The sequence below is a fragment of the Lissotriton vulgaris genome, chromosome 8 (assembly GCF_964263255.1).
Source record: "Lissotriton vulgaris chromosome 8, aLisVul1.2, whole genome shotgun sequence".
NCBI classification, from domain to species: Eukaryota; Metazoa; Chordata; class Amphibia; order Caudata; family Salamandridae; genus Lissotriton; species Lissotriton vulgaris.
Genome location: NC_141696.1, coordinates 1,501,348,000 through 1,501,360,801, shown reverse-complemented (window position 1 = coordinate 1,501,360,801; position 12,802 = coordinate 1,501,348,000). Strand labels below are relative to the sequence as shown.

Genomic DNA, 12,802 nt, shown 5'->3' with positions numbered 1-12,802 from the left:
GACAGAGAGAGAGACTAAGAGAGAGAGAGAGAGACTGGGAGACTTACTGGCTGAGAGAGAGACTGTCAGAGAGAGATAGACTGACAGAGAGAGAGAGACTGACAGAGATAGAGACTGACTGACAGAGAGAACAGAAACTAAAGAGGGCCCATGGAGCTTTGTTTACTTTTCTGTTGTCTCCATTTCTTGCTCTTTCCATAACACCTCAAGCAGTAAATAAGAGGCAGTCGAAAGTCCAAGGTTAGACACGCCTGTGATGTCACTGGGTGTGAAAGGGAGTGACATGTCGCTTTTGTCACCCATAACATTTTGGCGAATCGATGTCCATGAGGGTCCGGACCCCCTCTTCCGGGGCCCCCACCTACGCTCCCTGCACAGGGCCACCATGAGCCTAGAGCCGGCCCTGGTACCCACTGGAATTTGGCAAGAAAAATCTGTGTAGTAAGTAGCCAGATTTTACAACCAATCAGAATTAAGGGTCTTACTCTAATGCAAGGAGCAATGGCAGAGAGCCAAAGAGGGGGGGGCATTGCCTGAGTGCCCGCATTACCAATCCGAGATATTGGTTAGAGATGCAGTTAGTTTTCTTTCACAAACCAGCCAATTGTGTGCTTGAAAGAGGAGGCTGTGGTGTTGCAAGCTCCACAACCTCTCTTCCTGCCTGGAGTGTGATACTTTAACCTGCGTCATCACCAAGAGTTTCCCGCCACAACATGGAGGCAGCAGAGGCTGGGGCACGCCGCACTGATCACGGACCACGGTGTCTGTGAACTGTTTATGATACACTTTGGAAGGAACATTTCCAGCAGCGGTCGTTTTGATTAGATATTTTCTCCAGTAAAGTGTGTTGTTCTGCTATCAGCCGATCTACTGACGTCAATCGACTCTAACCGTCTTGCCATCACTCTCAGTCCTGCTCGTTGTCAGCAGTCGCTTTCGGGGTCGTCGTCCGACCACAGATGTTAAATTGTCAATCACGAGACGCCCAGAAGAGGTGACGGAGATTGGAAGCCATCTCTCCTCGCGCCCTTGAAGGTGCGCTCGCGCCGCCCTGTCTGCGCGAGGCCGGATGAGGTCATCCTCGCGCGGGCTTTTAACTCGGAAGTTCAAGAGCCCTCAGACGCCTCTTTTGGAGTCCGCTGATTGCATCAACGCGCAGCCAATCACAACAGTGCACGAGAGCCATTGAATGAGGCGCGCGGCATGCAGGGCTCGAATGTGTAGAACATTTAATGGGGATCCACCCAGTGGAGAGAGATCAGACTTTCTGAGTTTGTTACTCTCTCATTGGTTATGGTCTGCCCAGTAAAGGGTGTAATATTTTTTGCACCTGATATATTCTGCCAGCGCAGGGATTGGCATTTTATAAGATGTGATAAACATCACCCATTTTCTATCATTGATGGAAGCTTTTGAGGTGGTTGTCCACACTTCATGTCATAGTTTCCTATTGCAGTAAGATGAAAGGTGAGGTAAAGGCACCTTTTAGAGAAACCAGCGAGTTTATGTAATTCTAGTAACTATAATGACATACTACACACAATCGCCACAAGCAGCCTTAGATGTTACAGGTAGGATGGGGCCTTGTTGGAGTGGGGCCCTCAGACCAGGGCCTTTGGTGTTGAGCACAAGGCTCTGAAATATGTCCTATGGGTTCATGGCACCTACTGCAGAATCTTGTGTATTTATTTATTTACATTGTGTATAACTCACGTTACTCGCAGGTACTGGGGTCAAGGCATGAGGGGAGTTGGTGCAGAGCTGACAAGGCACCAAGGCAAATACAAATGTCAATGGGCATGTTTTGATCCCAGCAGTAGACTGTTACAGTAAATTTGGTAATTGTATGAAGAATTGTATGCTGCTCCCTCTCATGGACGTCATTTAGGGGTCGCAGCTGCGACCCCTGGCTTGCCCCTTGCTTCACCTAAAACTGCTTTTGCGACCCCCTGGCCTCAGGTGGCAAAATCAATGCCTGGAACAAAGGGGCAGCTCGTCCAAGTGGACGCTGGTTGGAGCTCCACTTGCCTGGTTTCTGTCAGGTTTTTTTATTATACAGATAGTGAATAATATTATTAACTATTAGTGTAATAAAAAAAATGGAGTACATTAGTTGGAATATGACCCTATCTGGAAGCTAAGGTAAGTAAAAATGCAGTTGCGGTTGTTTTTGCCCTTGTTTTGTCGATAATTTGTGCCTGTTTTGTTTTATTTCATTTTCCCCGTGTTTTGGTTTTCCTTCCTTGTTGTCCGCCTACCTCGCCGCCCTCCGCCCTCCCTTCCCGCCACCGCCGCTTTTCCCCGCCCCTTTTTCTATTCTGTACCCTCCCCGCTCCCGCCTCCCAGCTGCTCCGCCCACCCGCGCACTTCGCCTTATATGGCGACCGTGCGAACGCGCAGCGGTCACGCGCAGCGGGCGCGCTGATTGTGCGCTGAAGGCGCGCCAAAGGTAAGCCCGTCTACGCCCGTCCGCGCCTGGACCGCGCCCAGTGCCAGGACCCCTGGCCCACGAGGACCCCGACCGACCCGCCTGACGTACTCCGCCGCCACCCTCACCGCTCTCAACACCGGCCGACTCCCAGAATGCCATCAAGCCACTCCACGACGTACCCACGGACCTTTCAGCTGCCACGCCTGCAAGTTCACCTGCATCCGGACCAGCCTCGCACCAGCACCCGCCAAGTCGAACACCAGCAGCACCCACCTCAAGTGCATCCTGCTCAACACCCGCTCCGTCCACAGACACGCCATCGAACTCTGGAACCTCCTAGACGCCACAGCCTCTGACGTTGCCTTCCTCACGGAGACCTGGATGAACGCCTCTTCAGCTCCCGACATCGCCATCGCCATCCCAGAGGGCTACAAGATCGTCCGGAGGGACCGAAACGCCAACCAGATGGGAGGAGGCATCGCCATCATCCACAGGAGCACCATCCGTCTCACGACCAGCACCGACAACACCCTGACCAGCGCCGAACACCTGCATTTCCAGATCCACACCAACCCGAACAGGCACCCTGATCTACCGACCCCCTGGACCACGCACGCAATTCAGCGAGGACATCGCCGACTTCGTCAGCCCGCATGCCCTCCCCTCCGCTGACTACATCCTCCTGGGAGACCTCAACTTCCATCTGGAGAACAACAACGACTGCAACACCAGCACCCTGCTCGACAACCTCGCCAACCTGGGACTCAAGCAACTGGTGTCCACCCCCACCCACCTCGCCGGACACACACTCGACGCAGTCTTCTCTTCCAGCACAGACATCGACTTCAGCCACGCCACAGAGCTTCAATGGACGGACCACAGCTGCGTCCACTTCACCTTCAAGAGAACGACGACCCACCAACACCAGCAACAGGCCGCCCGCAGAAGCTGGAACAAGATCACAGCAGACCAGCTCGCCACCTCCCTGAGCCAGCACCCTCCTGCCAGCTCAGCGAACCCCAGCCAGGCCGCCGACAACCTCACTAAGTGGATCAGCAACTGCGCGGACGAACTCGCCCCACTGAGGACCCCGCCTAGCAGACCCGGCAGCAAGAAGGCCCCATGGTTCACCGACGAACTCAAGAGCTCCAAGAAGAACTGCCGAGCCCTCGAGAAAGTCTGGAGAAGGGAACCGACACCGGACAACAGGACCTCCTTCAAACTTGCCACCCGGAAACACCACCAGCTGATCCGCGCTGCCAAGAAAACAGCATTCAAGGACCGGTTGGACAACAACGCACACAACTGCAAGGAACTCTTCAACATCGTGAAAGAGCTTTCCAACCCCAGCGCAGGAAACAACGACATCACCCCATCGCAAGACCTCTGCAACTCCCTCGCTTCATACTTCCACAACAAGATCGCGGACATACACAACAGCTTCAACAACCAACCAACGCACACCATGACCGAGCAACCACCCCCACCACCACCCTCCACGCCTGGACCCCGATCAGCACCGAAGACACCATCCGCACGATGAACTCCATCCACTCCGGATCACCGACCGACCCCTGCCCTCACCACGTCTTCAACAAGGCCGACGCTGTCATCGCACCCCACCTGCGAGACATCATCAACACATCCTTCGACACCACCATCTTCCCTGAGAGCTGGAAACACGCCGAACTCAGCGCTCTACTCAAGAAACCAACAGCGGACCCCACCGACCTCAAGAATTACCGCCCCATCTCGCTCCTCCCGTTTCCAGCCAAAGTCATCGAGAAGACCGTCAACAAGCAGATGGCCGCCTTCCTCGAGACGAACGGATCCCTCGACCCCTCACAGTCCGGCTTCCAAGCCAACCACAGCACCGAGACCGCCATCATCGCCGCCACCGATGACATCCGAGCCCTGATGGACAATGGAGAAACAGCGGCCCTCATCCTCCTAGACCTCTCCGCGGCATTCGACACGGTCTGCCACCGCACCCTAGTACGGCGCCTCAGCAACATCGGAATCCAGGACAAGGCGCTGGAATGGATCATCTCCTTCCTCGACGGAAGAACACAGAGAGTCCGCCTACCACCGTACAAGTCAGAGGCCTCCGAAGTCATCTGCGGCGTCCCCCAAGGATCATCTCTGAGCGCCACCCTCTTCAACGTCTACATGAGCCCCCTCGCGGCCATCGTACGCAAACACAACCTCAGCATAATCTCCTGCGCCGACGACACCCAGCTGATCCTCTCCCTGACCAACGACCCCGCCGCCGCCAGAGCCAACCTGCACGAAGGGATGAAAGAGGTAGCCGAGTGGATGACGACCAGCCGCCTGAAACTGAACTCGGACAAGACGGAGGTCCTCATCCTGGGCTCCTCACCCTCCGCCTGGGACGACTCCTGGTGGCCTCCCGCCCTGGGCACCGCACCCAAACCGACAGACCATGCACGCAACCTGGGCTTCATCCTGGACCCCTCCCTCTCCATGACCAGGCAAGTCAACAACGTCTCCTCGGCGCGCTTCAACATCCTACGCATGCTACGGAAGATCTTCTGGTGGATCCCCACCGAGACCAGGAAGACCGTCACCCAAGCCCTCGTCACCAGCCGACTGGACTACGGCAACGCCCTCTATGCCGGTACCACCGCCAAGCTCCAGAAGAGACTCCAGCGGATCCAGAACGCCTCAGCCAGACTCATCCTCGACATCCCACGAACCAGCCACATCTCCGGACATCTGAGAGACCTTCACTGGCTCCCCGTCAACAAAAGAATCACCTTCCGCCTCCTCACCCACGCACACAAAGCCCTACACGACCAAGGCCCGAGCTACCTCAACAGCCGAGTCAACTTCTACGCTCCCAAACGCCACCTCCGATCATCCAACCACGCCCTCGCCGCCGTCCCCCGCATCCGAAGAGCGACTACAGGAGGAAGGTCCTTCTCCTACCTGGCCGCCAAGACCTGGAACTCCCTCCCTCCCGACCTGCGCCTGACCCAAGACCACCTCTCCTTCAGGAAGAAGCTGAAGACCTGGCTGTTCGAGCAGTAGCGGCACCCCCCAGCCCCCGCCACTCCCAGCTCCTTGAGACCCTACGGGTATGTAGCGCGCTTTATAAGTGATTGATTGATTGATTGAGTTACATGTATTTTGTATGCATGCTTGTGGGTGAGTGTGTTTATGTGTGCGAGAGTCTGAATGTGTTAGTATCTGTAAGCATAAGTGTGTGTGTGAGTCAAAGGTCAAATGGCGGGCAAAGTCACTTCTGCTACCCCTGGCATTATGGTGAATTGACGTCCATTCGCCCTCTACGGGGTTATTTACAGTTTTGTACATAGGGTCTCCGCCACAGTTTTGGTGGAGTACCTGCAACGCAAACTGCCATTTCATCTGCTGCGGGAACATTATACTGTTCACTCCACAGACCATCATTCTAGGCACTGCAGACCATCGGTCTTATTTAGAGCAGTCGCTTTTCGGGTTCAGTTCCGCCTGAAAAGCCTGGTTGTCCCAAAGAGAAAAAAATAAAAATGACCCCCACACCCTAGGAGAAAGCTCATAGGGCCTTGTTTTCTTTTTGGTTCAAGAACAAATTCCCACTTTGAGAGTTATTTTTGAAAAACTACAAATATCACTTAATGTTTAATGGTAATAGCACTGTGAATAGTACGGAGTCTTAATGACGTGATTAGGCATCAAAAGAGCGAGCACTTACAAAACAAAAAAGCCATCAACTAGCAATGCAGTTAAATATTCATTGTGTCAGCAAATTAAACACATTAAAGAGCTCTAATTTACAATAAAAAAGGACAAATTGAGTCGCCCCATCACCAACACCTAATGGGAAAACCAATGGGAAAATGTAACCAGTCACAAAATGCTGCAGCCTTGATGGACAGCCCAGCTAAATAATAGCAAACCATGAAAAACACATGAAAACAAATAGCTGAAGAGTGTCTAGCTGAAGCCTAATCTCTATATTTCTTATCAAATCTTCTTGAAGAATTGGTGGCATGAGGTCTTTTAAACAGCAAAATTGTTTTTAGCCAAGAGAGAAAAGAACAAAAGGTGGAAAAATGTGTAAAGTAAAAAGGGAACTCATTTTGAGCAGGTCAAAGAGGTTAGAAAAGCAATCATCAGAGTCCATTTTTGCCACTTACATATCCTATAGTCTGCTGTGTACTGCAAAAAAAAAAACAGCATCACAACAACTGTGGTGATTTTGTGAAATGTCAACTGAAACCATGACACAGATTCTGTTTTATATTAGGAGAGGCGCTATTGCACTGTATGTTTTTTCAAATTTTGGAATTATGTTCTGTAGATACGACACATTGGTATTTTAATGAATGCAAATTAATTAATTGCAATCTGCACTGATGTGGGATTTTTAAATGTTTAAATTGAGATGTATTTGAAGTGTGTTAAGTATTGTAATTATTGCATATGGTTCCCATCCTGTTGCTCTAGTGACACGTCTTACTTTGTTACATCTTCAGGAAAGCAGCGAGAAGGTGTTGTCCAGACACCAAGATGCCATCTCGTCCTGTCTGAAGCTCAACACTACCATCAGAGAGATTTCACCAGAAAAAAAACTGTTGACCCGCCTGGACCTGCAGAACTACTCTAGCCTGAGCCACACCTCCTTCGCCAGGACAGAGAATGAAGAGGAAGAGGAGGAGGAAGGCGAGGAGGGAGCTGAGGAGGAAGAGGAGAACGATGCATCAGCAGATGACAAGGTACCTCCCTACCCTCTGCCCAGGCTGGACATTGAGGTGCATAGCCTCCCCAATGGCAGGACCATGGCGTCCATCAAATGCGGCCCGAAGCGCAGAAGCTTGCAAATGAGGGAGCGGAAAGCCACAAAGATGCTCGCGATTGTTCTCGGTGGGTAAGAGGCACGAGCTATTCCTAGAAGTTTATATTTTAATTATTTATATATTTAGCAACAATTGAACAGGTGGCATGACAAGTAAGCATTATATAAGTCCTCACAAGAATGATCAAGCATTTAGAACTTTTCAAGTACTTTATATTTACATTTGTCCGCCTTATGCCTGCATACCCATCATTATTACTCTACTTAACACAGTGGAACCGCCCAGCGGATGCCCAATATTTCCTAGATAGCCCCTACCTTTGCACATCATTTTTTCATCGCTCGTACATGAGTCCATCCTCAATATCTGAGCTCCATATCTTTCTGATGTCCCTTCTGGACATTGTGAGCCTACTAAATGCTATTATATTTCATCAGGTCCATACACTCTCATGAGCAACAGCATGGGAGTCAGGTTTAGCTCTCACCTAAACACCTCACTGGTTGCCACCTCTCCATGCCAGGAATCCTTGTTTTATGACATGACCAGATAATTCAGACTGGATTATCAGGGGCATAATCAAACTAATGATGACAATGTTCACTTAAATGAATGCAGTGTGGGCAATATTCCATTTAACAGCAAACTTCCGTCTTGTTTGTGTATCTCTTTGTATTACATATGCATTCACTATGTTTTACGTAAGGAAACCTGTTAAACAACTAGAATAGGGGGTATGGAATTTGGCCACATTTTCTAGCGAAAAAAAGGGCCTGTGCGGTCTGAAATCCTGTAGCGTAGCATCTTGGTTTTATCTTTTATGACTACCTACATCATAGATTTTCTTTCTTGGATTGGCGCTTCCACGCCCATTGGTGCAGGAGCGGTGCCAGTAGGGCTCTGTCTCTGTGGCCTGCATCCAAAAAGGATGGGCCTTACCTGACCAGTGGTCAGGATTTCTTGCATGTACTAAAAAAAACGTAAATCCCTCCACAGGGAATAACGGATTGAAAATGTGGTTCTGACTAGCAGGCTGTAGTCATGATGAACATGTATGGAATTGGGTTGTTCACCTGAGGGTGTACATGGCCCCACTGGAGAAGAGGGTCAGCTCGTACGGCGTGTCAGTCATCAACTACGCCGACGACACTCAGCTGATCGTTACCCTCTCTCATCCTCATCACGCCCCATCCGACCTCCACAGCTGTCTTTCCGAAGTCCATCAATGGATGAACCTCTCCTCATTAAAATTGAACGGGTCCAAGACTGAGATCCTCCTAATGGGCCACGATGGGCCCTCTCTACCATCTCACCTTTGGCCCAAGTGCCTAGGGGACTCCCCCGCTCCCAAGGATGAGGTCAAGAGCCTTGGTGTGTGGATCGAGAAGGACATGAGTTTTAAAACCCAGGCAAAAAGAACGGCAGGGACATGCTTCGGGCTACTTAGAGCCTGCAGGAAGATCTTTCCCCTACTCCCAGATACCGCAAGGAGGCTCCTTATTCAGGGTCTAATCCTGGCAAGATTGGACTATTGTAACGCTTTATACTTGGGTGCCCCTGAAGCCACCTTGAACTCACTGCAAAAAGTCCAAAACGCCGCAGCCCGCCTACTCACGGGCACACCTGGAAGATCCTCCGCCAGGCCGGCTCTCAACTCTCTCCACTGGCTCCCAGTCAGAGAAAGGGTCGTTTTCAAAGCCCTCTGCCTGGCCCATAAAACCCTCAACAACAACGGTCCTCCTCTTCTGGAAGAACTTTTAATCCCTTACAAAGCAGAGAGAAATCTCCGGTCCAATACAGAAAACCTCATTTCAGTCCCTAGAGTGAGAAAAGCCAAGACCGGTGGCCGTCGCTTTTCGGTTCACACGGCTAAACGATGGAACCACTTACCCCGGAAACTCAGGACAGAACCGAACTATCTCCAGTTCAGGAAAACCTTAAAGACCCTACTTTTCCCGCAAATATAGTCTCACTAACTGGCTAAAACCCCTGGAGAAGCAGATCAGCGCTGGGATGCTCTTCGGAGTTACTACGCGCTCTACAAAAACCATTAAATAAATAAATAAATAAATAAGGGTGCTGCTTGTAAAATGTAGACCTGTAGGGGCTCTATTTGGTGCTTGCATTTGTCTGTCTGCCTGGTGCTACAATTTCATGCAACATGGTGCTTGGATGGAAAAGGCCATTGGTGAGTTCCCTCAACTTGTTCACCTGCACAACTTGCCCTTCCACAACTTCTTTCTAAATACTATCCCACGGGCTACAACTGAAGTAGGGGGTCTGGGCGAGTGATCATGCAGGGGATTAAGTGAGTCAGTGAGGTTAGATGTATGTGAACAGGCGGGGAGATGCTTTTTCGATTCAATGGATGGGTCATCAGATCATGGCTGCTCCCTATTTATGAAATAATAATATTTACACCATTACTATCCCATTATAATTTAGGGAGAATATAAGAAATAATATTTCCCTACAATATCAAAAATATGTTCTTAACCTTGACATTGACCCCCACAAACGAATAAAAGTGACTAACGGTGGTTCATACTTAATTTTACCCACTCCGCAACAATCCTTTTAATTAGTTCTTAGTGTCCTTCAACAGTGGAGGCATTCGACTTGCAGGCTGGCAACCTGATTGGCGACTAAAGGATCTCGGACAAAGAGCCCCTAGAGGAGCCCATTGGGGATAGCAGCGCCGCTCAATGAGGAGCACAGCCAGGGCCGTTTCTAGGTGTTTTGCCACCCTAGTCGAGAATTGAAAAATGCCGCCCTCTCCCATGTCCAGATTCTTTTTGCTTTTAAAGTTATAGCAAAAGCACAGAATAGTATTGCGACAAGTCTGGGAAAAGTCACAGGATTTGCCTCCTTAGGCACATCCTAATACCGCTGTTATTGCGCTCTGATGGGGTAAGGGATTCGTGTACAAAACAGCTGCAATTTGAACCCAAGACACGTGTTTACCAAGTGGAGCCCAGGGCTAAGAAACACCACAAGACTTGGAGGGGCAGTGAGAGAAGGGGATAAAGTTGACCTAAATCTGTACCAAAAGCTCAGAAACACTTGTTAAACACAAATGAAGGACTATCAAATATAAACTTTATGTAACTGACATTGACTCCAAATGGTTTCATCCAGAAGTCCTAGCTCTGGAGCTCCATCAGAATAGTCGTGCCTGCTTCTTCTGGATCGGGCAGGTGCATTTTGTAGATCTGTCCACTTCAGCTGGCCCCCACTCCAAAATAGCGCCTGTGAGGATTACAGCTTTGAACTGCCTGTGCCAGGGTGGGAGTGAGCCCTACTGTAATTTTCTGAACACCTTCAGAGTCACATGGAAGGGCCAAAGTCGAGGCCAGATTTGTACCCAATTAACGTTTACCTTTTGCAGTTTTATTTAGGCAAACTCGACCCAAAGGTATCAGAGCGCTTTACATGAGCGCCACTTATGTTACACAAGGACACATTCATTTTTGGTAGGCACAGGAAGGTTAAGTGATTTGCCCAGAATCACAGGATGTTCAGCCAATGCAGAGGCACAAACCTGGTTCCCCAGCTCCTCTGTTGGCATCTCTGGACCTTACCTACATCCGCTCCCCTTGGCACCAGGAGCAGGTCTAAAAAAGGGGAGACATTGATCCAAAAATAAAACCACTGATCAGAAGCACATTTTCAAGGCAACGCCATTAAAATTAAAAAATTAAGTTGAAATAAACTTCATATTGTGTACCACAGAAGCCCTAGGCAGCGCTAAAAAATGAAGCCTGTCTCTAGTGCTTTCTCTGGACCGGGCACATCCGTCCTCTGCAGCGTTGCACCGTTACTACTTACTAGAAAGGGCCAGCAGGATGACAGCGTCGAGCTGGTGGTGGCCTTGGGAGGATGTCTAGTTCTGGCTTGGACAGACATCCCTTCTTGCTAAGCCAATATACTCAAGCCTCTGCGGGAAGCGGCCAGTGATGATGCCTTTCCTGAGTGCCGGCCGGCTGCAATCAAAGGAAGAGATCCTTTCTTGATGGGAGATTGACCCCATCCAGCTGTGAGGAACTGATGAAATGCAAAGCTAATGAAAGGCTCTGTGGACCTGGCCAGGGCTTCCTGGGCCTACCTGCCTCACGTCTGCACCCTGTTTGCCGGGTGGGTGCGGAAGGTGTTACTGAAGGAAGAATCAAGTTCCTAGTAACGCTCTCACTCCCTCTCTGAAATAACTGCTATCTGCCCTGCTAACGATTGGCATGAAAGGACTGGCTTAACTCCACATAGTGTGTGCTATAAACACAGGCAGTGCAAAACTCCATTAATAGGTCGGAAAATGGAAAAGTGTTTTAAGTAAGTATTTTATGTTTAAAAAGATACAAACATGACAAAAATTGCATTAGACACTTCAAAGTTCCGAGTAACGTCTTCAATTGCAGTTCGGCATTGACGTTAGTAGAAATATTTGTGCATTGCCCACAGCTGGCAACCTGAGGCTGTCCAAGTGCTTAGAGGCGGGCACTGGGAGGGAGGCCCTGCTAAAGGCCAGGGCCACAGGCAGGCAGGTCTCGGCACCTTCTAACTAACGTCCTTCATTCCGAGCAGAGCCATGGACCCTGCTCGATGATGCCCCACCCGCTCGTCTAGCTCCTCTGCTGATCCTCGGGGACACAAAGCGCCCTCCCCTGTGTTCAAGACGGGGCACAGTGCTGTGCATGCGGCGTATTCGGACAGGACTCTACCCAAGTGCGCCGGGGCCATTCAAGGCACCACGACCTTCAGGCACACATGTTTTTTTGCCGCCCTCCCCATTTTGCCACCCTAGGCGGCAAAATGCCTAATGGTAGAAACGGCCCTGAGCACAGCCTGATGATGAACCCTTGGGTGGGTGCAGGCTTGTGCTACATGCTGATAACACCTACAATGACTTAGTGGGATTTGGATACTTAATATACCATCTAAGACCCTCAACAGAACAGTATACTTCAGTATTATTATTCTTGTTACCCTGAAGCCAATAACTCCACCACTTTTGCATGCATACCACCCGGGGGCCCTGGCATCTTACAGGGCACACGCCCCACACTCCCTCATGGGAATTAATGAGTGCTTCTCAGGCTCAACGACTCAGACTCAGACATTCCAAATAGTCTCCTGGAACATTAGGGGATGCAGATACCATCCCGATGATATAAAATCCAAACCTTCCTTAAGGCCAAAAAGGTCCACATTTTGCTACTGTGAGAATCTCAAGACTCCAGAAGTGGTGACGGGGTCAGGGCTACACTATTAACTAATCTGCCTATGATAGAGGGACCCTTATTTGGGTTAGGGCATGAACCCCCCTCCCAGGTCTTAACAAACAAGGTAGACCCAGAAGATCAATTTGTATTTCTTGAGACCAGACTAGACTGTATTTCCCTTATATTGGGCACAATTTATGCCACTAATTCTGACCCGCCCGCCTTCTTTCATCGCCTCTCCTTTCATCTGGTGAAATGGGTGGATTATTGGGCTTGATTTCAACTGTCTCCCTAGATTGTTCACATCACCCACTGTGCATAATGCCCACAGCTTA

At 50.0% G+C, this 12,802-nt stretch overlaps 1 protein-coding gene across 1 annotated transcript in view; it reads left to right on the top strand.

Moving 5' to 3' along the window:
- Positions 1 to 12,802, top strand: part of DRD3 (dopamine receptor D3) — an 835,727-nt gene that overhangs the window by 653,837 nt on the left and 169,088 nt on the right. Inside the window, exon 7 of the mRNA XM_086933536.1 lies at positions 6,931 to 7,318. Coding sequence (XP_086789662.1) covers positions 6,931 to 7,318 — 388 coding nt within the window. The remainder of the gene's footprint in view (positions 1 to 6,930; positions 7,319 to 12,802) is intronic.